The sequence below is a fragment of the Aythya ferina genome (genome assembly GCF_964211825.1).
Source record: "Aythya ferina genome assembly, chromosome: 1".
Classification (NCBI taxonomy): Eukaryota; Metazoa; Chordata; class Aves; order Anseriformes; family Anatidae; genus Aythya; species Aythya ferina.
This window is the reverse complement of record NC_140296.1, coordinates 174529650-174557641: the sequence shown is the minus strand read 5'-3', so window position 1 is coordinate 174557641 and position 27992 is coordinate 174529650. Positions and strand designations below refer to the sequence as shown.

At 40.8% G+C, this 27992-nt stretch overlaps 1 protein-coding gene and 1 long non-coding RNA gene across 11 annotated transcripts in view; one reads left to right on the top strand and one right to left on the bottom strand.

Annotated features, from left to right (window-relative positions):
• Nucleotides 1-38: 38 nt before the first annotated feature.
• LOC311431102 lies at nt 39-11759 on the bottom strand. Of its 8 annotated transcripts, XR_014689240.1 has the most exons (8): nt 11429-11759; nt 11222-11339; nt 7231-7360; nt 6887-6979; nt 5542-5590; nt 4030-4197; nt 3073-3353; nt 39-373 (listed from the first exon to the last, which is right to left on the bottom strand). It is a non-coding gene; the product is annotated as an uncharacterized lncRNA (long non-coding RNA). The 8 variants fall into 8 exon arrangements; XR_014689233.1 differs by having other exon boundaries at nt 11222-11759; XR_014689234.1 differs by lacking the exon at nt 4030-4197 and having other exon boundaries at nt 11222-11759.
• Nucleotides 11760-14003: 2244 nt separating this feature from the next.
• Nucleotides 14004-27992, top strand: part of ARID2 (AT-rich interaction domain 2) — a 103585-nt gene continuing 89596 nt past the window's right edge. The window contains exons 1-3 of one of the 3 annotated variants that reach the window (XM_084508263.1): nt 14004-15001; nt 15162-15255; nt 16418-16515. In XM_084508263.1, coding sequence (XP_084364389.1) covers nt 14910-15001; nt 15162-15255; nt 16418-16515 — 284 coding nt within the window. In that variant the 5' untranslated portion in view covers nt 14004-14909. Of the gene's footprint in view, nt 15002-15161; nt 15256-15892; nt 16311-16417; nt 16516-27992 lie in introns of those variants that run through there. The other 2 variants (XM_084508264.1, XM_084508265.1) reach the window with 2 other exon arrangements.

Genomic DNA, 27992 nt, shown 5'->3' with positions numbered 1-27992 from the left:
ATGTGTGGGAAGCACAACCACTCCAGCAATAACCCATATTTGCGCTGCTTCAGGCATGGAATTTATTTCATATATGTATACAACTTAAAAATTATGCCCACAAAAATATAGAAAAAAAAAAGAAGAAGAAGAAATATATATATGCATAGAAAATTTAAATATAGATGTGTTATTGTCCAAAAGGTTCTATCTTACAGTTCTTCATGAATGAAGAGCTGAAGGAGATAATCTTATTTCCAAAACTCAGTCTTTAAAAAATCCATCAAACACGGTGCTCCATGGATATTTAGGTTCCACTTCCCTCCAACTCCAAGGACTGCAGACTACAAACATTAGATCTTTGGATGAAGTGCAGTGTTCCGTGGCACACAGGCTGAAAGTAGGCAACAGAAAGAAAATATAATAGGGCGTTTATCAGCAAAATGTTTGTTTTTTTTTCAACTAATTTCTGTATTGTCTGTCCATCCCACAAGGACATGCTGCATGTAAAATGAAAGTTAGCTTTCTATTTCTGTTTTCTTGTAAATACCACAAGATGACAGTTGTACCCCACCTGCCCTGACAAAGAAATAAAAGCACAGTTGACTATTCTGCCAGGTGCACTCCTTTCAAAATGCCTGTGGAACCTGGGCTAAGTGAACTAGAGGAAATATTTATCAGAAGACTCACCAACACCTCTCTTTAAACAGCAAGAAGGAAGTAGTAGCAGCACCTAATTGCCTCGATTTCAGGCTTCTTCAACCTCCTAATCAGCGTGAACAAGAGGGGCATGCTTTGTCCTGCTGTTCTTATCTGAGTGGGGTGGATAATGGACACTTTGAAGACGGAACAGAGGAAGAAGGAACCCTGCCTTCCCCAAGCTGCCTATTTCTACCTGTTCTTGAACTGACACTGCTCTTCACAGACTGAATCTCCTTAGGTACATTTAAAAGGTAATTTTTTTTGTCCTGTAAATTTTCAGCTGAATTAATCTTTATCTAGGTTGCAATATGGCTGCGCAGATGCTAGTGCCAAGAAAAAGGAAGAAGAGGATGAAGGTGAATGATATCCTCTTTTTCAGAAGCAGCACCCATTTAAGTTGTATTAAAATAATTGTTGAATAACTCGCTGTTAACTGACAATTAGTAGTGGTGCCACAACTTTGTGTCTGAATAAATGAGTTTGAGTATTTAGTGTGTAACTATAAAAAGTTGCTCTGGTGCTGAATCAAGCTGTTATTGCTCTTCAGAAACTATGTACCAATTAATGAGCAGCTAACTTGGCAAATCAACTACTCTATTATAGTAGTGATGCCATTATGCAAATTATTTATCAGCATCAGGGATTTGCCCCAAATTGCAGTTGTTCCTAAAAGCAGATTGCACCCCAAAACCCACATTGGTCAAGAGATTTGGATACTGCGTGCGCACATACTCATGACTCAAAGGTGACTCCATGAAACAACTGCCAGCTAAATTATATTATATTCCATATTTTGAGGAAATCTGAGAAGCTTTTACCTCAAAACTTGTCTAATGCAAGAGTTAGTAGTTGTCTGTTACATTTTTCTTCCACAACCTAAAGGCTGAAGGGACTCTAAGTGCATAGAATATTTTGCTCCCAATTAATTTTATGGATTGGGGTAAGCAGAGTCTTAATACATAATCTGGCACACAATTCAAGAGCTACTTCCTGTGGTAGCTAGTTTGTGGTAATGACATGTCATTTCTGCAGGTTGTGTAAATTGCTGGCTCTGTCTTTATACTTCAATAAAATCTGTTTGCATAGCTCATACTTCTCCTTTCATTGCAATTAGGCAGGCAGAAATTCAAACAACAAAACTTTATTGTTCATGTCTGTAAGATAAATAACCAGAGCAATGGATAAGATGATTTTAAAACCATGTAACAATGTGCAAACCACTGCTAAGCTATACTGAAATCGCAGTGTACTTTAGGAAGTGACTGATGTGCACAGGAAGAACACAAGTATCAGCTGCTTGAAATTTTCCCATCTCTTCTGCATACTCTCTTATTTCTTCTGCAAGTAATGCATCACAGAACAGGAAAATGCTTTGGATGGCCAAATTCAGGGACCAAAGACCATGTGTAAGTGTGTGTAACACACATTCAGACAAAAGATTATACGTATTTTTGTAATAACTATCTTATCTTTTCTTCCATTTCCACGAAAAGAAAATGCTGAGAAATCCTTTTTTAGAGCTCAAAGTACATATGAAGTATTTTAAAATAGCAAACCCTTATCAAAAATTAATTGGCAACACTGCTGCAGAATATAAACTCAAGTGGTGAGTTTCTTTGTAAGTTTCTATACTATTTTTGAGCAGTGAATTGGCAGCAGCTTTGTCCAATTAACTTTGACATGAACAAAGCATGATAAAGGGAACTACTTAGCAGTAGTTAAGTCCTGATACTTTTATCATCCATAAAACATTGCACACAATACCAGGACTTCAGTTCTGAGAGATGATCCAACATTTTCTGAGCACTGCTGCACTCCGGTGCTGGAGCCCAGTTCTGACAGACTTAAGTGTAGACACAGACCTCTTCAGTGAGTTTGAGCTCAGGTCCTGGAAAAAGCTACAGGAGCTGCTCCTGTTCTCTTACTGATACGTGGAGGGCAGCAGCCCAAAGAATGGCACACTCAGTACGGCTGGCACAGTGCTACATTTGATAGTTTACACTCAAAATGTGCCACCCCAGATAGCTGGCCGGCAGTACTCTTTTCTGCCACACCCAGGCACATGCACCTGCCCACTTACTACCACCTTTTCAACTGTTAAACTTCTAATAGCTGCATTTGCAACTATAAAGCAGTGTTTTTTTTGAATTTGTATCATTTATTGCTACCCTTATTGAAGATAAGCATGTTTTACTAAGGTAATAACAAATTAACCCAAAATACGTTTTGTGATTGGTGGCTTTGCTTTTCCTGGTTTTAAAAAATTGTCCTAACTTCCAGTGGGCAGTGCTCTGCTGTTACACATGATGAAAGGGCAACTTTGAAAAACTTCTTCATCAGACAGGACAGCCCATTTTCAAGACACTTGAACAGAAATGGAGACATTCTAACCTGGAGAGCTATGGTCTTCCAGACAGCTTTTTAGAAGGCCACAATGATTGCACAGCATATCATTTGTAGTGGAGTTTTGTCATCTACCAGGGCAGGGGAAGATCTGTTGCAAACATCACATCCCCGCACTTTCCATGAAAACATGTTAAAGAATACTGAAGGTGCTGAAACGGATTTGTTTGAATACTGTCTGTTTCTCTTCAGCTGGCAATGAACCACTTGCAGGGATGCAGAAGAAGTCAGCTTCACTGGCTTCTATACCGAGGAACTGTAACTTGCCACTGAAATGAGTAGAAACAAAGAACAACAAAACAAACTAACTAACAAACAAACTAACAAAAACAAACAAACAAACAAAAAAACACACAAACAAACAAACAAACAAAAAAGCACACAAAAAAAGTCTTTGCTTCTGTATCTTCCCTGGGACCACAACTGCATCACAAAGCAGACTTTTGGTTCAGGGTAATTTATGAATACCTTGTGGAATATTAACAAAGACTTTTTACTAGAATAATGTTATTAACTTTAAGCCATTAAAATCTCAAATCTTCAGGAACTGTGCTTATAAACATAAACCATATGAACAAAACTAGAAAGCCTTCCCTCTCCCTCAACCATGGTGTTTTGTGTTTGTTGTTTTTTTTTTTTTCTCCTTTCCTCATGTGAGAGGCATGTGAGCATGGAGCAGTCCTCTGTGTTCTAATTATATTGCTGCAAGACACATCCCAGACATTTTGCTGGGATGGGATGGGGACAGGACAAGGACTGCTTCAATAAAGCAAACCGCTGCATAAAGCTCTTCGATCACTTTCACACCAAACTGAAATCAGTAGCACCACAATGAGGACAAAATGCTCTTAATGTTATAGTCCCTAGCCATCCACCAGGCAATTTTTTTAATAATGAAAGAAAAAAATAAATACAATTAAAAAAAAAGTATCAGATAGTACTTACTAGGCTAAGCTTTTGTTAGCAATGAAACCACCAGACAATAACAAACTAGGGTAGTCCCTTGAGAATATTCCCAGGACATCCAGTTAGTTGATCAAACTGTTCCAGACAGTCTGGACTGAGATGCTGTAACCACAGTGACAGGTAGCACAGAATGTGGTGATCACAGCTCTGCATGACAAAGAGACACAGTTCAGACACTACCGAAGGTCCAGTGAATATACCCAGGGCTACACAACTGCTTCCGTTACTCATAGTCCTAAGCCCGTTTGAGAAAGTCACCACTAAAATCACCTTTGTGAGGAACATCTTTACTCCTGGGATTACACATCAGGACTTGCTACCCTCCTTTCATATACTGACGCTGTACTTGGCAGTGTTATTGAGTAATTAGCATAATCTTGGAATGATCCGAGGACATCACAGGATAGATGTCTCCTTGTGTTTGAGCCCAGCGTACAGATATTTCGCAATCACTCTGCATATTGTATATATGGATTATAAATGCAAACGGTGCCAAATGGCTACTAGGGTATGTTTGCAGGATTAAATGTCAATAGGGCTTCAGCTTCCAAGACACCTTTTTAGGAAGAACTGTAGAAACAGCTTTTCTGAGCTTAAAACTACTTGGGATGAAGTTTTCCAGGTCAGGTGTCTGCCTCAAGCTGGTGTGTTCAAATGGGACTTTCAACAAGAAGGAGCCAGGTAAGTATAAGAATGAAACTGGGGGGAAAAAAAAAACTTCCCATTTCTACTCAAGTACAGAAAAAGCCCTCGTAATGTACTTGAAAAGGTCTATGATTTCTTTACTTTGAAGAAAGAATTTGAAATTTTGTGGAGGAATAGACTTTGAATCAGGGATATGCCTTTTGGGTAGTTTTCCGATTGAATATTATGATAAAGCAAAAAGCTTTTGAATCTCAAGCTGCACATGCACAGAAAGAAAGAAAGAAAGAAAGAAAGAAAGAAAGAAAGAAAGAAAGAAAGAAAGAAAGAAAGAAAGAAAGAAAGAAAGAAAGAAAGAAAGAAAGAAAGAAAGAAAGAAAGAAAGAAAGAAAGAAAGAAAGAAAGAAAGAAACACAAAAAACCACAGAAGCTAGCAGATGCTAGGCTTGCTGAAACTCCTGTGGAATCTGCAGTGCTGCAGACTGGACCTTGCAAAGTTACTCCCACCTGAGGCAGCAGTGGGGAGTGCAATGAAGGCTGGGGCTCCACCGTGCTTGGTGCTCCCTCTTCTGGCACCCAGGCCAGGAAGGATGGGCACCTACCCATGGCACAGAGTAGGGAACAGGCCTCGGGGGGGAGGGGAGAGCTCGGTGATGTTGGGAGGGTAAAGCAAATTGCTCCCGGTGGTCATACCCAAATTCTATTTCTGTCTTTATCGGGGATTTACGCCGAGCACTGAGTGTCTTGTGTTGAGAAGGTGGCCTCTCATGAAGCGTTCCTCATTTTTTGAGTTCCAAATTTGAGCTTCTGGAAACTAAGCTCTGAAATACCTGGCAGCCTCTACAATACCTGCATGGCTTTCTTTACTGCAGCTTCCGAGCACCACAACAGTCTTCCACTAGAAAAGAAAAGACCTCATAATGCAGACAGAATGCACAAACAAACTCACAGTGTAGCCTACAGATGAATTAAAGCTGGCTTAGAAGTTATGGCTAGCACTTCTACTGCTGAACTGTCTTCACTCATAAATAAACTTGTAAATTATATCCTTAAAACTGTACTTTGATTAAATAAAGAACAGCCCAAATTAGCAGCCATTCTTGTACTGAATTCCTCTGCATCTTAACTTTCTCAACGTTACAGTGATGGTGATGCTACTACCTCCAAATTTTGGTAACTCAGTATACATGAAGCATTCAGTCTCCTACCGATTACTTCAGAAAAGCCTGTAAGGAAAAGCAAAAAATCTCTACTCAGATAAACATTTAAATGCAGTGCAGATACAGAGCTGTACCCCCCTTTTTAAAATTCATCTCAAACAGAAGGACCCTACGGTAAGAAGTATGATCATACCATTACAGGCTATCATAATACACACAAATGATATCACACGTGAAAAACTCTTAAGCAATGAGCACTGCATTTTTTCACCCTTTTTATAAGTTTATATGTTAATGTTTGTGTGTAATTATGCATAATCTTAATGTTCACTTGCAAATAGAAACTATCAGATATTCATTTATAGTCAAGAACTCTTTGGCATGTGAAAAAAAAAAAGAAAAAAAAATCAAGCATCTCTGTGTTTTCTTCTAGAAATAAAGAAATTGATCTGATATGAACTTGCCTCCAGGCAGTTACCCAAACTTCAAAAATTATCACAAAAACATCTTTGAAAGCTTTGTTAGCATATTTTGGCAAAAGGACAGGCTTCCTTAGGACAATACTTAAACAACGTTGGGAAACTGGCACTATGAAATACGTACTATAATTTTTGTGTAGTACTGCAAATGTGGCATAGACACCCAGATTAAGGACACAGCTCCATTTTCCTAAGTGCTAAGCACAATTCAAAGGGAACTCAGTGGAGGCTCTAATAACTTGGAAGCCTCTGAAGGAAAAACTAGGACCCACATTATTTAATTTTCCTAATGCAAAGTGATAAATGAGCCCAGATTTATTAAAATGTAGGTAGCAGATCAATAGCAGAACTATCCTAAGGGTTTCACTTACAGACAGACTTGCTACACTGTTATCATCTTTTAAATTTAGCTAAACTTGTAGCATTACAAGATAAATAGATCTACTTTGACTTTGTAAACTAACACTAGAGTAACTTGATGATGGATGAAGCGACACTGGAAGAAGTTTCATTCTGAGAAGCCACACTGTAAACTGAGGGGTACCAAAAACTTACCCAGCACTGCTGTTTACACTGTTAGGGAACACACCACAAACAGTCCCTGGTGCAGCACATGGCTTACGTCACTGGACCTTTGTGTTCTAGAAACTGAAATCGAATACTTAAAACTATAAAGAAAGCCTTCAGATTACAAATCAAGTGTAAGCATGTGCAGTACTACGTATCCCTGAATCAACCAAAGACAGAAACAAACGCTGCAATAACTACATCTAAGGAAATGTATCTGAAGTAGAAGTCGCCTCACAATGTTGAGAGAATGCCAGAGTGGTGTTTGCACCCCCCAAAACTATCATTTTTTTCCTCACTCCCTTACTTGAGCACACAGTTTCTATGATTACCCTTTTTCCTTCTTCAGCAGGACTGACAAATTTCTTCCAGCTTCTGTATTGTTCTGTGACACATGCGAGGGAGTCTCAGAGAGGGAAGAGACCCTTCCTCAGTGTGCAGTTTCTCAACCCTGCCGACAAGCTAGATAAGGACAAGACTAAGCAGATTAGCTCATGTAACATATTTTGACACTGTTACTACCCCTAATATCTGAAAACTACACTTTGACTCTTGGTAAGGGTTAGAAAGTTTTGGGGAGTATGCTCACTTATCCCTGAGTAGAACGTTAAGGACATCTCAGCTCAGAACCTGACTCTCCCAGCTCTGCACATTAATTGCTCTTGGTATCTCTGGAAACCACAACATTACAAATCGGTGGAACATACAGGATGATAGATATACACTCTACAACTTTTACTTTTTGCTAACTGTCTTTGGTTATCCTTCATTTGCAACAAGATTCTAGGTGAGACAGATCTTATGTTAGGGTTCAAAATTCAGAAATAGTAGCAGCTCAGCATAATTAACATTTTTTGTAATATGTGGAGAACAACAGTCACAGATTCCCCTAAGAGCTTTGAATACTATCATATTACTGCAAGTGACAGGAACCGATACTTGATTACATTTGATAGCTCATTATATGTAAACAACCTCAAAAACTGTTTCTCACTAGCTTTTTTTTTTTTTTTTTTTTTTTTCCAGTTATGTTAGACACTACTGTAGTTAAATGGCTGTAGTCCAACGTTTTAAGTGCAATTTTCAAGTCAGGTGTCCCATCAGCATTTGACCAATGCATTGTTTGAGATTTTTTTTTAAAGCTGAACGTAGCAATACTTCCTTGTGTCTGAGCAACACAACAGTCAATGCAATGCTGCTCACCTATCAGGAGTCTGTAAAAGCAAGTCTATAACAAGCAGATCACCAACAGACAGACTGAGAACCATAGCTAAACAGCACATTTTCTCCTTCAGAAGTGCATCTGTGGGTATTCATTTTTTTTTCATGGCTTTTAAGTATTTGGCAATTCCAATAGGTTATTTATTTAAAGTGTTGTTTAATTGGTATTTCTTTCATTGACTACTCAAGTTCTCAGTAAGGTTTTGCAGCATGTATTATAATGACATGCACACATTGTCACATGTATTGTCTGTTCACATATTTACAGTTGCTCAAACTACTTCCCTTTTCATTTATGTCTATATAAAAGTTAACTAAGGCAACTGCTTACTTGGAGAAATTTCCCCATATTTTTAGCTATCATTTACTGCCATTTGAATTGGTCAAAATACAAAGATGAGACGGTGCTGTGTGACGAGCAAATATTGCTGGGAGATCTGCAATACTGAGAACTCTCACACTAGTAGCATTTCATCACTTAGACTTTAAAAAAACATTATGAAGTTATTAGGCTTGTTTTTGCTTTACGTTAACTAGACCTCCCCCACCAATGTGTGATACCATCATTCTTGCTCTACAAAAGCCCTTAAAGTTTGAGCCAAATTTAACCTGATAGTTTCCGTATTTCAGAGCACAGTTCCTTTTTAACATTCAAAAGAACTCTCTCAGTTTTGCATCTCAATCAAACTTTCACACATGCAACCAGAAACATGAATCACACTAGCGCTATTTCAGGAAACAAGTACAGCTATGGTGGCAGGGGAAGTGTGCCATCCACCAGATCACACAAACATACAGGTAATCACAAGGTAACGCTGGAAATAGGTCATTTACTAAGTGTAAATACCTTTTTTGTTGTTGTTTTTAAAAAGCATGCAAAAATTTGCCTGTCAGGACATTCGTGACTTCTGCATTGCAGACCAATGTTTCTCAGAACCTCCGAATATTTTCCACCACTCAGGCCCTAATCTGCATTATAGGTATGATAACTTGAGAAATGCAGCACATATTTTTGGCCTGATAAGTGTAAGAAAAGGGTATGAATTAGCTAAACTTTCTACACTTACTGTTGAAGTATTGCCAAGCCCAAGTGTTCAGAACACATAAGTCAGGGCCTACAAAAGAATTATGATTTCAAAAGCACTGCAGTTTTGAAAGCAAGTGGGAGTGCGTTCACGTATTTATTTTTACTTCTCCTTCAGTTGCATTTAGGGTTTTCCTGCTTCATGTTTCATACTACATTGCACAACTGAAGAACTCTCAACTATGAAGTGTTTTTAATTTGGGCCTTAGATCAGCATAAAATTCACTGACTCCAACAGCAGGACCTTTGTGAAGTACAGTAGATACTGGGAAATTACAATAGGTACATATAATATTTAAGGAAGTATTGAATCAATTTACTTGATTATTTACAACAGTATTTATGAAGTCCATTTTTCCAGCTGTTTTATTTCCTGAGTAGTAGTAACTGAAAAATAAGATGAGGAAGGCATATAACACATTCATAGACTTATGAGGGAAGTATCATTCAAAGAATGAACTTAAAAAGTTGTTTTTTTCAATGTAAAATCATTATTTATTATTATTTTTTTAAGATTATCTAAAACAAACCTGCAAGAGTAGCTAAATTCCACTAACTGCAGTGGAAATTTTGTACAAGTGTGCAGAAGTATCCTGTAATATTGTACATTCACTTTCCTGTCTTTGCTGTAATATTTAGCATTAATTTCATGTATTAAAGATCTTTAATTTATGACTTAATACAGTACCATTACTGTACTAGCCACTTATGATCTATACAAAGTAGGAGCATCTTTATACCGGCTTGCATACCCAAATGAAATAAATAATTTTAGAATATTATTTGGTAAGAAGAGGTGGGACTAATACCTGTCTGAGTAAATGCCCCTTGTTAAAAGATGCATTTGTCACAGCAAGCTGAGCAAACAGTGACATCTAACATACATGGTTAAATTCAGCCCTTTTACATTTGTTGAGATGAATGTCACTAAAATTTACCACTGGTTTTCTGACCCTTTCTCCTCTACCAGGTGTTCATCCAGTAATTCTTGTGTTTATTTTCAGACTGCACCTTCATTATACATGACTGTCTGCAGTCTTGAGGGGATTTACTCTCTCCTCTCGTCCATTTAATAGGATGCATTTTCCAAAATAAACATATATATATATATACACACATGCACCAGTGCATGCACACAAACAAAATACACTAACTTCTGTTTCTAAGGATTTACAGTTTACTATTTAATGTAAGTAGCATTCAGCTAGTGATACTAGTTACTCTAATCAAAATGTAATGTTGCCACAATTCAACAGCACAACAGAAATGAAAATGGAAATGAGCAAGAATATTTCACCCACCAGAAAGCAAATGCAGTTAGTGGCCAACTGACAAGAACAATTGTGGCCTGCTCTGGATAGTAACAGTTGGGCAGACAGGTAATAGGCACAGAATTTAATATTAAAGATTCGGGGAAAGAAAAAAAAAAAAAAAAAAAAAAAAGCTTGAAACTGCAACATGGGATACAGATACTAGAATACAACAATTGTTGACACAGTTGTACTTAAAAAAAAAAAAAAAAAGACACTTCCTCCCCCCACCTCCCCCCAAAAAAAGACACCACCACTACTGAACAGTGACAATTCAATTACTGGATCTGTACTGTCTGCAACTACGCTGATTCCACATGTAATATTTACACACCAAAATCCATTGTATATATTAACTTTCATAAACAGTTTATAATAATACAGATTTTATTTTACAATTAAATGAATTCAAAATGCATTGACAGGTACTATACAGAGATCAATAAATTGATTTAAAAAAAAGCAGCAGGATTTTTTAAAATTCTTTTAACCTACATTTCATCCTCAAGCCTTTAATATGCAACAAGCTATATTTCTAATTTTAAGATACTAATGTAATATTAGCACATTAATAGTTATCACTTCAACAATAAAATAGGTTAATGCTTTTATTTAGGTATAATTAAAACACATGCAGTATTAAATCAGGTAAATAAGGGAAAAAAAAAAAAAAAAAAAAGAGCCATAATTCATAAACCCTTCCTCTACCTCAAAGGAGAGGGGAGCCCCCATCATCACAAAAACAGCCAAACAGGTGGTACAATACAAATTGCAGCCATATCGTATGGGATCTCCATCTATTCCAGGTACAGGCTAAAGAAGCAAGCTACGGAAAGGCAGACATGGTTAATGTAAAACAGCAATTATTACCGAGCTGGCATCACAAGATCAGAGCCCAATACAGACATTTTGTACCTTGGTGCTGGATAGTGTTACTTGAAGCATCAGCCTAATAGCCGGTTTATGCATAAGGCACGCACTAAAATGAAACAAACAGTAATTAAGTGCTGACAGTGACCTAGTTAGCTACACGAGGAGCCAGATCGTCCTGTCATTCAGTACAGGTTCGCCAGAATCCCACGGGCACGGTCCCCTCCGCCCGGGCTGCGCCGCCAACAGCGCCTCCCGCCCGGGCAGCCCCCGCCGGGCCGGGCCGGGCCGGGCCGTGCTCCCGCAGCCCCCGGAGCCCTCGGACGGGGGCGAGCTGAGCCCCGGAGCCGCTGCGGGCAGCGCCGAGGCCGCCGCCTGCCTCCTTTTCCCTTCCCTTCTCTACCCCTCCCTTCCCCTCCCCTCCCCCGCGCCGCAGCTCCGGGCTGAGGCAGCCGCTGACTCGCTGGCTGCTGGCGTCCCCCCTCTCCTCCCTCCCTGCCCGCCCCCCCCCCCCGCGCACACTTGGTAGAAAAGTCTCCTCTCGGCGGCGGGAGGGCGGTGAAAATCCTCCGCTCTCCTCCCTCCGCGCCGTAACGCGAGCGAAGCCGCCGCCTTCTGTTCCCTCAGCCTCGGCCAAGTCGGCGTTTTGTTGACAGGCTCTGCCGGGCACAAAATGGGGCTGCCGCCGCTTCCATGGGCGCCGCCATTTTGTGAGGAGCCGCCGCCGCCGCCGCCGCGCTGCCCGCAGCCGGAGCCGCCGCCGCAGCCCCAGCCCCAGCCCCAGCCCCAGCCTCAGCCTCGGCCGGCGGCGGCCCCGGGCGCGGCGGGGCGGCGGCGGCCGGGGTCCGTGTAATGGTTGAATAAAGTGACCCCCTCCAGGGAATCCCCATCTGGCGGTTACGTAAGGGACCGTGCGCAATTGCCGAGCACGGAGACCCACCTCACCTCACCTCGCCTCGCCTGTCCGCCCCGCTCCGCTCTGCTCCGCCACCCACTCACCTCCGCCGCCCGCCCCTCGCCGAGGGGAGACCCCCCGCTCGGGAGGAATTTGGAGGCGAGATTAAAAACCACCGCCCTCTCCCGCGAAGGAAGGTTTAGCTGCGTGTGCCCGAGCGAGCGGCTTAGCCCCCTCAATCGCTTGTTTGTTTTAAGCCTCGCCCGTTCGCGTTATCCCGGCTTTGGGAGCCTGCTGCTGAAATCGCAGGAACGCGAAGTGTCACAGGCAGGGGCTTGCTGCAGCTCTCCTTAAAGCCTGGGGGGCAGAGGGGGGCACCCAAGGCTACAGGGGACAGACACTGCACGCCTTGCATTGCAATTGACGCACCACCAGCCCATCCACACAGAGAGGGCAATTTTCAATATTTATTGATTTGAAACCGAGGGATCTCTTTTCTACCCCCTCTGCCCCTCTCCGTAAGTGTGACCCAAGGACAAATCTTACCAACCATCTTGCTCTATTTCTGTCTTTTTATATTCAAGCTGAAACAGCATTCAAGTCAAAAAGAAAAACAAAAAATCCTCAAAAAAAATGTTTTATTTCCTGAAGTTAGTTAGTACATGGAATAGAAAGGAATTATAGTTCTCCCTTAAGTGCTCACTTGGGGCCATAATGTGCCATTGATTTCAAAACAGAGCTCCTTACTGACTTTAATGAGGAGTTCTGCTTAAAGAAAACTAAAGGCCCAATCTGGCCTTGAATTTCTGTGTGCTGGTTGTGAGGGACCCACGCTCCTTCAGTGCCCCTTAAACTGGGACAGGCGCTCACCTGGAGCTCTGTTTACTTGTAAGGAAGGACAAACGCCCGCCTGGACCCCACCGCTTCACCTGGGGAGCGGATTTTGGACAGCAGGCACCGCTGGCTGCGCAGGCCCCTTCTGCTCCCACCTGCTCCGCAGGTGTGACCGCAGTGCAGGTTCTCCCCTGGGCTCCCAGGCGCTGGATACACGTGATGAGGAAAATATTTACAAATACTGCACGCGCCATATGCAAAGGGGAGAGCGGGCTGCCGCTTTTGGCTACCGCCAGCCCAGGGTGAGGGCCGAGGCCTTTCTCCTTCCATAATTTTACACTTTAAGCGATACACAGAAACATATATGTGGCTTAGATTGAGTAGAGCAGCCCCAAAGCTCTTTCCTTACAGGGCAGAGCGCCTCTGAGAGGGAAAAAAATATATATATATTTATTTATGGAGTGAGGCAGAGTTCAGGCCCCTGCTGGCAAACCTCCCCGGGGCAGCCCTGCTGGGGAAGGCTCCTCTTTGGGGAAGTTTGGAGCCCCCTCGGCCCGGAGCGGGGGGCTCCGGCCGCCCTTGCCGCACAGCGCCTCCCCGCCCCCACCCCGCGCTGCCCGGGGAGATTTCCTGTCCTTGGGAACACCTCGGGCCGGGGGACTCCACAAAGTTTTTCAAAAGTCAAAATCCGCCAGTGCCCCCTTCCGTTGTTGTTTTTCTCTCTCTTCTCTCCCCCTCCACCCCCCCGCCCCCCCCCCCCCCTTCATGAACTCGAGGCGCTCGGCGTGAGCCCGATTAAAAAAAAAAAAAAAAAAAAAAAAAAGGAGGAAAAAAAAAAAAAAACCACCACGGCCCCGCTCCGCTCTGCGAGCCCACCTCTGCTGCCCTCCCCCCGGAGCAGCGAGCGGGGAGCGGCCGCCGTGGCGAGCCCGGCGCGGAGGGCGCGTTTCCCCGGCCCCCAGCCCTGGAACAACCGGTAGTAGCCGTTTTTTTCCTCCCCTCTTCTCCCTCTCCCTCGCCTCTTTCCGCCCGGCTTTGTGTGAAGTTTGCGGCACATTGCAGATGAGCCCTTAGCGGCGAGAGGAGCCTATTGTTCCCCGCCAGGAACTGCTTGCTGGGGCTGCGCTGGCTTTTGCCTTCGGAGCTGCCTCGTGCAGTACCGGGAGCGGCCTCCGGGGCCCGCTGTGTTGCGCTCTCGTCCAGGCAGAAGCACGGCGGCCTCAGATCTTTTTGTCTGAGAGAGAAGAGAAGTGAATCCTGCTGCCGCCGCCACCGCCGCCGCCGCCGTAGCTGTACAGTGTGTGTGTGCGAGAGAGCGAGCGAGGGAGCGAGCGAGGGAGAGGGAGATCGCATGGAGCCGCGGCTGTAACACACACACACTGTCAATACCTCACTCCGGCTCCCCCCCCACCCCACCACAACAGTAACCCAATTCATTGTGTGATCCAGCAGCACCATGTTGAGTCTCATGTGCAGGCTGGATCGGTTGGGTTTGTGGTGCTGAGAGAGGCAGCAGCAGCGGGAGGAGGAATTACTGAGAGGTGCCCCTCTCCCTCCCTGTCTCTTTGCCTGTGTGTTGTGTGGAGACAGGACTCGCAATTACCACACTCTCTGGGCTCCCTTATTCCTTTTAAACTTTTTTTTAAACAAGCCCCTCTCCATGGCTGATCCCCGGCCGAGCACGGGCACCTGGGTCTCTTAAAGACAAGGAGGAGCCGGGGATTGTTGTTGTTGTTGTCGGCCGTTTTTTTTTTTAAATTGGATTTTTTTTTTAAGAGGACCTTTTTTATTACAAAAATGGCAAATTCGACGGGTAAAAACCACGCAGACCAGCGGAGAAAGGGACTCGCTTTCCTGGACGAGCTGCGGCAGTTTCACCACAGCAGAGGGTGAGGAAAATGGGGAGATGGAACGGGAGGGGGGGAGGCTTTTAAACCGACCAGATCCAACTTCCAGCCCCTTCCCTGAAGGACACGGCAGCCCCAGCGAGGGGAGAAAAGGGGGCAGAGCTGACAAGTTGTGGTGTTTTGTGTGTATCTCCTTTGGCAGGTCTCCTTTTAAGAAGATCCCTGTGGTGGGTGGGAAGGAGCTGGATCTTCACGCTCTCTACACCAGAGTCACCACTTTAGGCGGATTTGGGAAGGTGAGTGGAAGTTTTAATTTGGCTTTCCCTCCCGCTAACCTCTTCCCAAAAGTCTCCTCTGACCCCCGGGGGCGGCGGGGGGAGCCGGGGTGGCCGGGAACCGTCCTATTTAAAGCCGGTTAGAGAAGGTGGGGGGTGGAAGAAGGAAGCAGGCAGGCAGGCAGGTTGGTGCCTTGGCCTTGTCGGCGGAGCGATGGAGGGGGATCCGGGGGTACGGCGGAGCCCCCGGCCGGCCCCCCCCCGCCCCCGGCCGGGCCCCGGCCCCCTGCCCCCCGTCGCCGGAGGAAGGCGAGGGGGGAGCGGGGCGTTTGGGGCCGTGAGGGGCAGTTTGTGTCGCCTGTGGTCGCAGCTTGTGTGTGCGCCTCTGAGAGGGAGAGACGGAGAGAGGAGAGAGAGTCTGAGCGCAGTTTTAGTGCAACTCAAAATTAGCGGGCATGTTTAACATCGATAATCGGCACGGAGCATGGGCTAGGGAACGAGCCTCGCGGCCGGGGGGGGGCCAGGCGCTGCCCTCCGAGCCCTTCCCGGGGAAAAATAACAAAAGGGGCACCCAAGACGGTGTGTAATCAAATAGCCATCTTTAGGCTTCAAGGCTAGGGACAGAAATGTAGGCCTCAAAAGAAAGGCCTCTCTGTGGCTGGGGAGCTGCCGCGGGGGGACCCATCGGGAGGGCTCCCCCGCGCCCCCGCACCCCGCAGCCCAGGGGGCGCCCCCTCCCCGGCTCGCCTGCCTTTATTTTAAACTTCTTTGGGTTTTTAACGGACCGCGGTAGGATTTAAAAGGGGGCGACAGAGGGACTCCCGATTGGTTATTGTCCAGGCAGTAAAAACAACAACAAACAAACCCCAAAACGCTGCGGGCCCTCCCGGCCGTGCCCCCCGAAAGAAGGCAAAACACAGCCAGCCGGGAAGATGTCGGCGAGGAGCGGGATTGTTCCCGAAGGGGGAATATTAGCGGCTGTCAGTAACAAATGCAGTCCCAAATCCCATATACGTTCCTGTTTATTATTATTATTATTTTCTCCATATATTTATCTATTTGCTTCGTGGCAGCTCGTAGGGTTTTTTTTTTTTCTTTTTTTTTTTTTTTTTCGATGTTTGCTGTCGACGAGGTGTTTGTGTGTACGTTGTGTATCTCGGCCCCTGTGTGTTGTTTTTGACAGGTATCTGAGAAGAATCAGTGGGGAGAAATTGTAGAGGAGTTTAACTTTCCCAGAAGTTGTTCTAACGCTGCCTTCGCTTTAAAACAGTATTACTTGCGGTGAGTGCTATCAAGCTGTTGCAGTAGTATTTTTGAGTGTGGGATTATATTGGGTTGTCGGTGTGTGCAATAATAAAAATACCCCTACTCTTAAAAAAAAAAAAAAAAAAGCTACAAAATAAACCAGAAAGGACTTCTAATTCCCTATTTGTCTGCTGCAGTGATCACTTAAAGGTAATTATGTTCTGCAGTTATTTTATTTATATTTTACAGATGCAAGCCTTAAACTTTCAGGGGATCCTAAGTATATAAACAATCCATGTCAGAGCCATTTTAATTGATTATTTTAGAACGGTGGTACTAAAGGACAGTTACTAAGAGATCCTGGTATTGTAGTTACAGAAACTTAGTTTAATTTTTGAAGCACTGAAATGTGTTCCTATATGTAAACTTGTTTACTGTTCAGTGGGGTCAGACATTGAAGGAAAATGCATCTGTAGGAAGATATCCAAAGCAGTCTAATTTATACTGTTATCAATTACCAGCAGCATACATTATGTTTTATTTTAGAGTACAAAGATAAATATTTTTTTTCCTGTTACTTGAAAAATAGTAGATTTTTGCAGTTTTTAAAAATAAGTTTATATTCCTTGAAGTCATGCAGATTATTTTTTAAGATGCAGATTTTTTTTTTTTTAATGTTGCATGGAGGTTTACACTGAATATTTTAAATTACTGTATGTTGTGCTGTTCTGTTATTAAATGATTTTTAAAAAGAAATTAATTTTGATTAACTTAGTGGTTTTTTTATGTGAAAGATTTTACAGCTATTGCATGCATAGTGTTTCTAGATGCTATATAGTGATGATTATATTTAATTTAGAATCAAGTTTAATGTACATGGGTTAAGGAATGTAATGTTATGTTTCTGAACTGTATAGATGATATTTTTTCATTGCAGTTAATGCTAAGATAGATGTGCAATGTGTACAAAAGATGTATGGGCTTTTGGACTTCTGTTTTGGTGATCTGAGTACACAGAAGCTTTATCTGTCTCTAGTTTGGCCTTCTGAATTAGGAAATGCAGTAATTGTACAGGTGCACTTTCTATTGGTTGTCCTAGATTGACTTCCAGCTTGAAGCTGTAGAGTTCAGAGCACAGTAGAGCAGTTATTGAGTTACAATGATGTCTGGAAAACCTTAGTCAGATATCTGTAGTTACTGAATTTTTCTTTTTTTGGTGATGACATATGATTGCTTTAAGATCCAGACTAAGGAAAGAAATTGCCATAGTTAATAGCTTTAGCAAAGTTTATGATTGCTAGTAGGCCTAGGAATGAAGTGGGAAGCTCACTTCAGGATGTCCTTTGCTGTTTATTTTCTCTCTCTAATACATAGTATTCTGGTCGTGTTGCTAAACATTTGTTGGATCACAGAAAATAGTTTTTGCTTTTTGACTTCTTCTGGTGGACCATGTAGTCTATTACCTGATTAGATTTCACACTTATTTTGCAAAATGATTTTTTTTTTAATTTCTGTATTTTAGAAGGGCTTGAAAGCCTAACTTATTGCACTGTGACGTAAGGTGGTATGTCATTTGTGTTTTCATATGTATTTTGGAAGCATTTATATGCCATGACAGTTAAGGTAATTAATGTTAATTTAGCCTTCTAATGGCTATTAATTTTAACAAGATACTACTTTATAATTTAGAATCAAACATCCAAAAATGTTATTTTTATTTTTACCATGCTGATACTGACATTATTTTATATACAGTTGCTGAAAATGTGTCTGAATGATTAGATACAAATAATTGAAAGTGTTTTTTTTGTTATTTATTTGCAATTTAGGGAAAGAAAAGTTGATAAACAGTTAAGATGAAGAATCTTTTAAAATGTTTGATTTATCATAATCTCTATCATTTACGTAGGCCATTCTGAAATAAACTGTCAAGGTGGTTGTTTGGGGGGTGGTTTGTTTTTGTTTTTTGAATTACTGCTTTACTCGCTGTTGCTTCTAACATAATCTAAGTTTGAAGTGAAGTGTTTTCCAGCTGAGTTCACCACCCTACATGTGCAGTAATATGACTGTATATACACATACATCTCTAGATTCATGATCATTTAGCTTTAACATTGAAGGGTTTGGGGGGAATTTGGTTATATGGAAAGAAAAGTACTCTCATGCTAAATTTGTAAAAACTGTTTTATGTTATCAGTGGTGAAGAACATAACCTGAGGTTTCTTATAGGGCTAGGTTTTCATGAGCTGCTCAGCAATTCCCCATGGAAAAAAAATGTTCCTTTTTAGTCTCAAGTATGACTGGAGTCTTGGCCCCACTATTGTAATGACTTCGCAAACAAAGCCAAACAAATTGAGGCCTGTTAACTTTAATATACATTTTTATCAAATTGTATGTTGTGCCCTATAAAGTGACACAGTGATCTGCCTGGCAGATAGGATCCTCATGAATTCAGAGGGATTTGGTGGTGTGTACCTACATGAATACATTTGCGGATTTGGATCTGTGATGGTCTGTGATGAAAGTTGCTTCTTTCTATGAAACATCTGGCATACCATGTTGGCTGAGATAAGATCTCAAGCTACAGGAACCCCTTGCTCGTTTTGCTGTGTTATCTCTAATAATGCTGTCATTTTGACTTAAAATTACTGTTTAAATAATTTAGAAAGTTGAATTTATTTTGTGTGGCGTTAGTAGTCCTGTTGGCTTAATTATAGTGAACGTTTTGCAAAACAATCATCAGATTAACTTTTTTCTAGGCAGTTGTGAGGTGTGTCTTCTGTTTTGTTTAAATAACTCCTTCATTTTGACTTGTGGATTTTTGTTGGATGTCTTTGGGAATGATAGCCCGTTAAAGATGTGAATTGTTTAAACTTCTGATGTAATTCTGGTAGGTTATGATAGACCATCCCATCCACCCCTTTTCCCTTGCACTGCTCCCTCTTCGCTCTCACTGGAAAAAGTTATTTGTAATAGGGAAAGTCTGAACCATTCAAACTTTGTGCCTGCATTGCTTTGAGCTGTCTGACAGGTGAAGTAATTTATGCACTGTGGTTCTTAGTGAGCAGTCAAAAGCCACAGTGCCGATAACCATTGATAGACTGTACTTGTTAATGTAGTTCTGTAAGGCTCTACAGCATCACAGAGTGTAATTCCCTTGGATGTAGTGCAAATTAGATGTTTCATCTCAATTGAGGTGAATTAGTAAAGCATTTTCTAAATGCATCTCTAAAGATTATTTTATAATGTTAATGAAAATATTTTAATACGGAATAATAAATGTAAATATTGGTAATGCGGGCAGACTTTTACATTTTTGTTAGTTGGTAAACATGCAGTAGGTGAAAATAAAGTTAACATGAAATACAACTTGTTTTTTTATGTTAATGGTTGATTAGGTTACAGTCCTACAAAGAATTGGGCTGATGTGACCTCGCGTCTTAGTATAAGGTTCTGCTGCTTTTCATGTGAGCGTAAGCGATACATTTATTTCTGTTGTGGGTCTTCATCTATTCTTTGGAAGCGAGACCTTGTGCAAATGAAGTATGAATAGCTGAATTAAAAAACAGCTTGCTTTTAAAAAGTATTTGTCTGCTGTAAGAGAAATTATGGGAAAGGGCTAAGTGCCAGGTAAAATAAGTTTGGGTCTCAGTTCTGCAAAGGATTTGGTCAAGGTGGCAGAAATGAGTTAATACTAGTTAAAGGTGAATAAGAATTTGCTGTTGTAAATATTGGGGAGGTAAGGGGAAGTCAAGCGGAGAGAAAATAGGTCAGTTTATAAATGGAAAGGGGCATAAAGTTACTGTAAAGACAAGCCATTATGCTGAACTTCCTGAAATTGCATACATGGTAGGATAAAACAGTGTGAGCAGTTAAAAATCAGGACTGTGTGAAATTGTTATTGACAACAAATAGAGGGGGCATTCGAAAGTTACAAAGATATTTAAGTAATCTGATGTTCGAGATGGCACTAAGAAACTGAGTAATAATACTGATTTTTTTTTTCTTAAAAAAAAAAAAAGCAAAAACAAAAAGTATGACCTGAAAAACTAGATAAATTTATGGGATTCTAATTGCTGGTGCTCGTAAAATAATGGCAGAAATATTAGGAAAGCAGCAATAAAAAGTCTGGAATTTTCCAAGCAAAATTACTTTAAAAACAGGCTTTTTTTTTTTTTTTTTTTTTTTTTTTTTTTTTTTTCATTATATTTGCTCAGTGTTTAAAATTAGGATCTGATACTGCAACAACATCTGCACATAGATCAGTGAGTATGGTGGAGTACAGGACTGGTTTGAGGCCCTAGTGGATGAAGGGAAAGTTGTAGCTGTAATAGTATTTTACATGTTTTACTAAAATACAAATACACCTCTAAATCTCTCATTAACAAATTATTTATGTATGTGGAGTGTCATCTGAGTGAAAAATGGAGTGAACGACCATAAACAAAAATAGAACAAAGTATGGAGAATATGTTTGGTGAGTCACAGCAGTTTTAGGTGCTAAAAGAGTAACATGAGTGCTCGCATATGCATGCAGTGATACAAGTTTAGCCATTTTAGGCATATTTAGTGTCTGTATCAATGAACTCGATGTGAAAGTGAATAGTACACTAGTGACATTAGCAGATGATAAAGTGGGAAGAGTTCAACAAAAGTCAGGGCAGAAAAAAAAAAACATTTATCTACAGAAATTAGACACATTGTTGGAAAATACAAATGAGATTTAGTTAGCCAAACGCAAGCTAATACATTTGAGGGACAGTAATCCAAAACAGGTATTCACTGCGTGGGAATAACCTGGAAAGCAGTACTGCTGAAAAAGGGATAGGAGTGATACCATGGGCCTGATAATCCTGTCAGTTGTGTGCACCCAGCTCCCTTTCATATGAAAAGGGGTTGTGCATGCTTCTGACAGGAAGAACAGGCCCCAATTTGCAATATGATACATAGTCTTTGTAAAAGGAAACAAAATCAAAACAAACAAACAAAAAACATCACAAACAAGAAAAAAAAAAAGAGTTTAGGGTGCATCTGCTGAGGCACTGAAAAAGTGGGAGATTGTGTGACTGTATTTTAAGGACTGGTTTACTTCCAGTACCTTTGCAACAGGTGTGGCAACTTGGCAGAAGCTTAGAGAAGAGCAAGAAAATATTTAGGAGGCTGGAAGGACTAGTTCATTAAAAAAAATAATAATAATAATTGAGAAATAAATACGTTTTGCATGGCTAAATGAATATTTTGGGTGAAAAGGGGACATGGTATTTTACAAAGATTTTTGAAAGGCCTAAATACCTAAAAGGGAGATAATTTTAACTAAGATAAGGAGCTACGTTAATGTGTAAGCTGAGATGAAACTGAGGGAGAAAATTGAGAGCAGATAGCAGCACAAACCCCTCAGATATACCCATCCAGCTTCTGACTGGTATGACAAGCAGAGCTGGGGGGAAACCCACACCATGCGTCATTCAGAACCAGCCTGGTCAGGGCGCTAATACCTGTGTTGGAGGTAACGAGCCAGGACTGGCAGAGAAGTGGACCCCATGACCCCACAGGTTCTGTCCATCCTTGAAAAACACTACAGTGAAGGCTTTCATCTTGCACAGCTACAGACTTTCATTGCAGCGCTGCAGACTTCACCTGAAAAATCTGTCGCGCTTAATTTTGTCACAAATCCTGCAGCCGTTGGCAGGACAGAAAACAAATACGTGGATGGCATTTTTGTGATTTGTTCGTTAAATTATTCCCCCCCCTCCCCCACAGATAAGAATTGTAGTGCATGTTTCAGTCAGGCATCGGAGGCCTTGCCTTTAAGTTTTAAGCGAATATTTCACATAGTTGGAGGGGGAATTTTGTTTTAGTTGTACTGTAATAATGCAATCAACATATTTACTGTCAGGAGTAGTTACTGTTCATGCTCTAAAGCTTTATTTAGGGGAATTAGATATGTTGGTTGTTAAAATCTCAGAAGGTCTCTCCATAGGAGTTATTTATGCGGATGGATATTTTATCAGAGTTGCTGCGAATCAGCCCAAAGGAGAGAAGAATTTTTATAACACAAAACCTGCAACAGGCCTCTTCTCAAGAGGGCAAGCAGCGGGTGAAAGGAAACAAAGTTACCTTAAAATCCCTCTTCCGTAGAGTGATGTGGTGATACTAGTTACTATGCAGATGAGTTTGACCTCTATCAAAGTTTGTGAGCTCTTCCTGCAGAGGGTGAACTCCACGGCTGGAAAAAATGGAGTGAAAAATTAGTGAGATGAATGTTAACGTACTTGCTCTTCCTGAGTATTTTCCTGCAAGCTCGTTGTTAGAAATGACGACCTAAATCACTGCTGCTGAGGTGAAATATATTGGTTTATTGGGAGAGGGGGGAGTGTTGTTCTTCAGTTTTAATGCAGAATTGTGATTGCTTAACTTGAAAGCTTATCTAGGCAGATGTCAGAACTAATAACCTACAAAAAGCAAGTTTCTGGAAACACCGTAATAACTCTTGGTGACTTCGAGACCTACTGAATTGTCTAATAGCCGGTGGAAAGTTTACATGTTAAAACCATTTTCTGATCTTCAGTTGAAACAATATAAAAATTAATTTATGCTTTTAAATTATTAATAGCTGTGGTAATGTCTTAGGTTTGAATAAACGGTAAGCATATTGCAGCAAGATCAAGATGCTCAAGGATGGAAGGATAGCGCTTCTTTCCTTGGTAAAGGGGAGTAAACCTGGGTTAAGAAAAGCAGTTTCAGAGTACTTATTTCCTTTACTGCTAATAAGCTTTAATTAACTTCTTTATTTGCAGTTAAACCTTGATAGATAAGGCTTTCTTTGTCTTTCCCATCCTAGCCCCTTCCCTGCTTTCCCCAGTAGCGAAGTAGAGAGGTATGGCTTGTTCTGTGCTGGAGGAACACACAGGTTCAGGCCACTGCTTTAAGAGCACGTGTCAGATGAGAATGAGATCCAAACATAGTAATACCTTGTAGTTGTTGTTGTTTAATGCCAGATGCCAGTTCTGCTAGCCAGATTTCTTCTTCCTGAGCCTTACTCAAGCAGGCCATAAAAGGGGGCTACTGATAGTTGCCATCTTTTAGAATTCTTCTCTAATCGCCAGCTGAGGAGGCGCTGCTGGAAAAATAAAGCAGGCTGGGGTTGTGCTCTGTGAACTGGAAAAGTGAAAACTGAGTATGCAACAGATTATGAGAAGGGATTTTTGTGGTTTGTTTTAAAATGCTTGTTTAGAGTGTCAAAGTGGTGCCTTTCAGCTTAACTGGGACTACTTGGAGTAACTCTAGTGCTGGTCCACGCTGTTGCAAGATACATAGTTGGTAAAGGGAATTGGGTATAGGCCAGAGATCCCATCACTCGATCGTGTTTCTGCTTATCAGTCCGATACATATTTATTCTGTGGCCTTAGTTAAATCATTTGCCATCTTTTTATTCATATTTATAAAGTGAGTATATTGATGTTTGTTTACCTATCTCTCAGAGAAGTGTGAGACTGTAAGCTCTTTAATGCAGGGATTGTGTCTCTTCATGCTTCTATGTCATATCTTAAATATTTGAAAATGAATATAAATTAGGAATATATGAGGAAAATAAAACTATTCATAAGCTTGTTTGCCCTCTGCAGTACTAAGAAGCAGAAAATATAGCATAGATGAGAGGAAGAACAATCTTTATTCCTTAGGGAATAGATAAACTTGGGATACCTAAGCAGAGAAATATTGGAACGGTTGAAAGAAAGAAGCTTATCTTAAGGAAGGATAATAAAACAGCAAGATGGTACCCAGAATAGTGAGCTTAGGCTTTGCCTGAGGTACTAGATTAGTGAGCTAGGTATCAGATCTAAAATACAGTCTCCTTGGAGCAATGAGTTCAAGTCTAAGCAGACCTGAATTAGGTTTTTGGCAAGAAGGCAGTGACACCAAGTTCTATACTTTTTGTTTTCTATCTTTAAACAGAGTGTGCATGCATTTCTTTTAACTCTAGATAAATTGTAGCAAGCCAGCTATGCTGCAAGAGGGATTGCTTACTATCATAACAGAGTGGAGTTCTGCTGAATGATGCAGTAGAGCATGTTTCTCTGCAACAGTGAACTGTGTTCATATTATTTTCTTATTTTATTGCTGTGGGAGGAGCAACGGCACAGATTAGTATTCCTTCAGAATAATTTACAGGGTTACTTGTCAGTTCATAGCTTCCCCAACTGCAGAAAAATCCTGTGTAGTAACACGGTCATCGTGATTCAGAGAGACCTTTCCTTTCCCAGTGTTTGTTAAGAGTTTTCATGTGTTTGCTCGCTGAAGTTTCCTGGGTCGAACTTATGGCTACCTGTGTGTCTCGACTGTTACGTACCGTGACGTCTGCCAGTTGGCCTCTGCCTCCTGGTCCAAAGGTTGCTGTGCTTCCATGATAATCCATGTGTAGAGATTCTCAGCTCTGTAAATCACTAAATCATATGACTAGCTTTAAGTAGCTCTGTTAAAGTTCTTCTGAGAAGTGTTTTGTGGTAGTGTTACAATATTGTGTGTTACTGGGACCTAATGTGTCGGGGTAGCTGTTCCTCAAGGATACATCCCAGGGACTTAATTTAGTAAAATGATAATAATTCAATTGGGGGGTAAATTTGGCATGATCTTAGCATGCTAACAATAAGTACAATGTAGGATAGGTGTAGTACAACTGTGTGAGATATATATATAAAAATAAAAAATATATATATTTTTTATATATATATTTTTTTTTCTTAAGCATGTTTGTATTAAAAGAAAATTTGTGGAAGTAAACTTAGAAGCATTGCTTCCCTTACACAATTATTTTCCTCAAGAGTCTCTGGGTGTTGGTGACCCTGATTAAATGCCATATAACCCAGCCAGGTAAACAGTTCCAGGCTACAGAGTTCACATATATCCTCTATAATTTTGGGTAAGATAGCAGAGCTTTGAAACACTGGAGGCTGCAGAACTGTTTTATAAATACTTTTCTCTTCCTGATACCATCAATGGAAACCTGGGAAAATTTACATTTGAAACGAACAGTCATTGTTCATATAATGCTACAGTTGCACAGTAAATACCTGAAAAGATCAGGAATGACCTCATTTAAGTATGAATATGCAACCATATCTTTTGTCTCTTGAGTATATTCTTTATAATAGAGCCTTACACTCTCTGTAGTAAATGCTAATAAATCCCACGTCAGTATTAATCTGTTGTATCACTGGGAGATTTATTTATTTTTTTCATATACATACATACAGTTCGGACTCATTGCTTAGATGTTAATTGATTTTACTCAATAGTAATTATTTCTGAGGAGTTTTTGGCTGTGCTTTCTGGGCAACCTTTCCCCACTGTCTCAGCTTCCACAGTATTACCCACATGGGCCAATTCAGAAATTGTTTTGCTTTGCTTGTGGTCTGAGGGGGAATCACCTGTGATGCTGTTTACCCTGGCTGCTAGTCTCTCCTTCTCTGTTAATCATCATGTTCTCAATCTTTGACTGGAAGCTGGAATTCATCTTCTGGTGCTTGACCCCTTGGTGTCTGTACCCACTGTCTGCACACGGAATATTTACTGTAATCAAATGAGTTGCTAATTGGAAAGAAAACTGAAGGGAAGAAAAGGTGTATGCAGGTAAAAGGGCAAGAGGACAAAGCACTAAATGTCAGGTGCCTAGCAACCATAAAATACTGAATTTTACAGCAAAACGATAATAGATTCCATGGTACTTGGGGAAAAAAAAATCTGCAGCTGTGGACATGCAGAATTCACAGGATCTAGACCAATATCTGAAAGGTATTTCACACATCTCAAAAATGTGCTTTCAGGTACTCTGCAGACCCAGTCAGGCATTGCAGCATTGGTGTGCATTTTGTTTGTTCTTCCAAGGTCATTTTTGTAATCGTCAGGTATAGAAATACAATTTTTATTTTAGTAAAAGTTTTATTTCTGAACAGGGTTATGTGCAAAGGCTGACCACTGTAGTACATTATTATTGTGTTTAATTAGATATGGAGAATATACAGGGCCCTAACTACCATACAGGTTGGGATGCCTTTAGTGTTTTTCTTCAAATGCCTTAAAGTGCTTTTTCTTTCAAACTTGGCTAAACTGGTTATCCTGTTAAACACCATGTGATTCTCTGCGTATAATAATTTATTAGGAAGTTATGTTAATCAATGCGTATAGAATTGGAGTAAAAGTGTAAAAGATTAGAAAATCAAAGTACAATACTCGGTGACAATGACCATCACATTCAGTAATGTTTCATTAGTAGGTCTTACAGACAATATGCTGTTAGTAATGAAATTAATTTTTAAAAATGTGTTTTTTGTCATAGATGCATACAAGTTTTTTGTTGTTGTTGTTGTTTTGTTTTTGTTTTTTTTTAGATTTTTACATAACCAGTGCACAAATACTATTTTTCTGTAGTAGCTTGCATTCTCCTAGTAAGTTTAATTGTATTTTAAACAAAGTTAGCCTGGCTTTTGAAGAAAGTGCTTCTGAAGTAAGATCAAAGAGAAAGGTGGCTTTAAAATAATCTACTGTTCTGCACGCAACCAAACACAAACCCCTAGCTTCCCCAAATGGACTGCTGTATTTCTGTATGGACGTCTCTGTGTGATGTAGTTTAAGGTGGTGATTCTCTGGAAATTTACATGCCCAGTAGGAAGCCCAAATATTCCGTTAGCTTTATGGTGACTCAGGGCTTATATAGGTCTGCCACAAGAGCTGTGTTTGGGGACTTTTGCCCACGTGGAATTCTCCTTAGACCTGCTTAGGGACAATCTCATCCCTGTTCAGAGCTGGGTGCATTCTGTGTCAGTGCTGCACCTGTGCTTTTAAAGGTCAGATGTGTAAGATCTGGACCATGCATATTAGCACGAAGTGTGCCTGTTTCCTGCAAGGAAAGAGCCTGAAAAAGTGAAGTCAATAAAGATACTCGAAACGTACGATACTGCAGGGTGTTCGTTTCTTTAGTTGTCCTCAGGAGGCCTTTGCATACAAGCAGAAGTTGCAGACTCGAGGTGTGTGTGTGTGTATATATATATTTTTAGGAGTTCATGAAAACAAAAGGATTTGTTTTTTGTATGATTAAATGAATTTAAGCATTTTGAGGTTTTGGCCTGCTTGGTGATCTAGGCAAGCCTGGAAAACAAAAAGCTGTTGACACCTGTTGACACCTAGTAGGGATCCCGCTGATGGAAAGAAATAGAGCAAATGCTTTTAGCTTTTAAAATCAACTTAAAACTCATTTTATATATTCAGTATGGAGATGTATATCCAAACTTTAATTCAATTATTTGTGCAAAAGTGCCTGTTACCATTATTTATTGTTTTGAGAAATGTATCAAAGAATTTACTCATATTTTATTATAATTTCACTGTTATAGAGTGATGCGTAGTATTGCAGACTTACAGCACTTGCAACATCAGAATAAATATGATTAAAACCTTCTTTACATTGTGGAAATAATGATGGGAAGTTATAGTGAAGTAGGTACAACATAAATATG